This window comes from Myotis davidii, unplaced genomic scaffold, assembly GCF_000327345.1.
Source record: "Myotis davidii unplaced genomic scaffold, ASM32734v1 scaffold148, whole genome shotgun sequence".
Taxonomy (NCBI): Eukaryota; Metazoa; Chordata; class Mammalia; order Chiroptera; family Vespertilionidae; genus Myotis; species Myotis davidii.
This window is the reverse complement of record NW_006299479.1, coordinates 4,311,122-4,311,859: the sequence shown is the minus strand read 5'-3', so window position 1 is coordinate 4,311,859 and position 738 is coordinate 4,311,122. Positions and strand designations below refer to the sequence as shown.

At 63.3% G+C, this 738-nt stretch overlaps 1 protein-coding gene across 1 annotated transcript in view; it reads right to left on the bottom strand.

Moving 5' to 3' along the window:
- Positions 1 to 636, bottom strand: part of VSIG2 (V-set and immunoglobulin domain containing 2) — a 5,221-nt gene extending 4,585 nt beyond the window's left edge. The window contains exon 1 of the mRNA XM_006775083.2: positions 32 to 636. Within this exon, the coding sequence (XP_006775146.1) occupies positions 32 to 93 (62 nt within the window). The 5' untranslated portion in view covers positions 94 to 636. The remainder of the gene's footprint in view (positions 1 to 31) is intronic.
- Positions 637 to 738: the final 102 nt, after the last annotated feature.

Genomic DNA, 738 nt, shown 5'->3' with positions numbered 1-738 from the left:
CCTCGCGCACCCCCAGCCCGGCCCCTCCTCACCAGTCATGCAGGCCAAGCCCAGCAGCGCCCCAAAAAGCAAAGACCCGGGGAGCCGGGCCATGGCCACGTCCTGCCGTCTTGGGTCTGGTGTCCCCGCGCAGGAAGGGAAGGCGGTGCCCACAGGGCAGCCTCGCGCGCAGGTCGGGGCGAGCCTGGCTATCTCAGAGCAAACAAGGGGCGAGGCCGGCGCCCTCGCTAAGGAAACGCCTCGCCCTCCTCCAGGCCCAGTTCTGGAAGCGTTTTGACTGGACTCCCTTCTTCTGTCCTCCTCCCCCCAGTTTCTGAAGTTGTGGGGCCCCGGGGAACGGACTGGACAGGGGGTGAGGGGTGGCCACCTGAAGGGAAGGGGTGGGACCTGCGGCTCTGCAGGGAAACCTGCCCTGGAGACAGGTGGGTGGTCTGACAACCTGTGGGCCCGCAGCAGACATCACCGCTTTGGGCTTCACCCCAGAGACCCTTTCCGATGCCTTGAGAGATTCGTGTTCCTTCCAAGTCCCTCCTCTTCTCCCTGAGATCCCGTCTCTGGCACTTTTATCACTGGCTGATGGGAGTCTCCATGGCAACAACAGCTGCCTCCCACTTCCACAGTCACTCCTTTCTGTGGGCAGGGAGGTGAGGCTTGGAGGGGTGTGTGTGTTAAGGGTTTAGTGGTCTGGCATCGGGGAACCCCAATCAGGTTCGTCGTCTCTGCCCTTGAAGAGGAAGC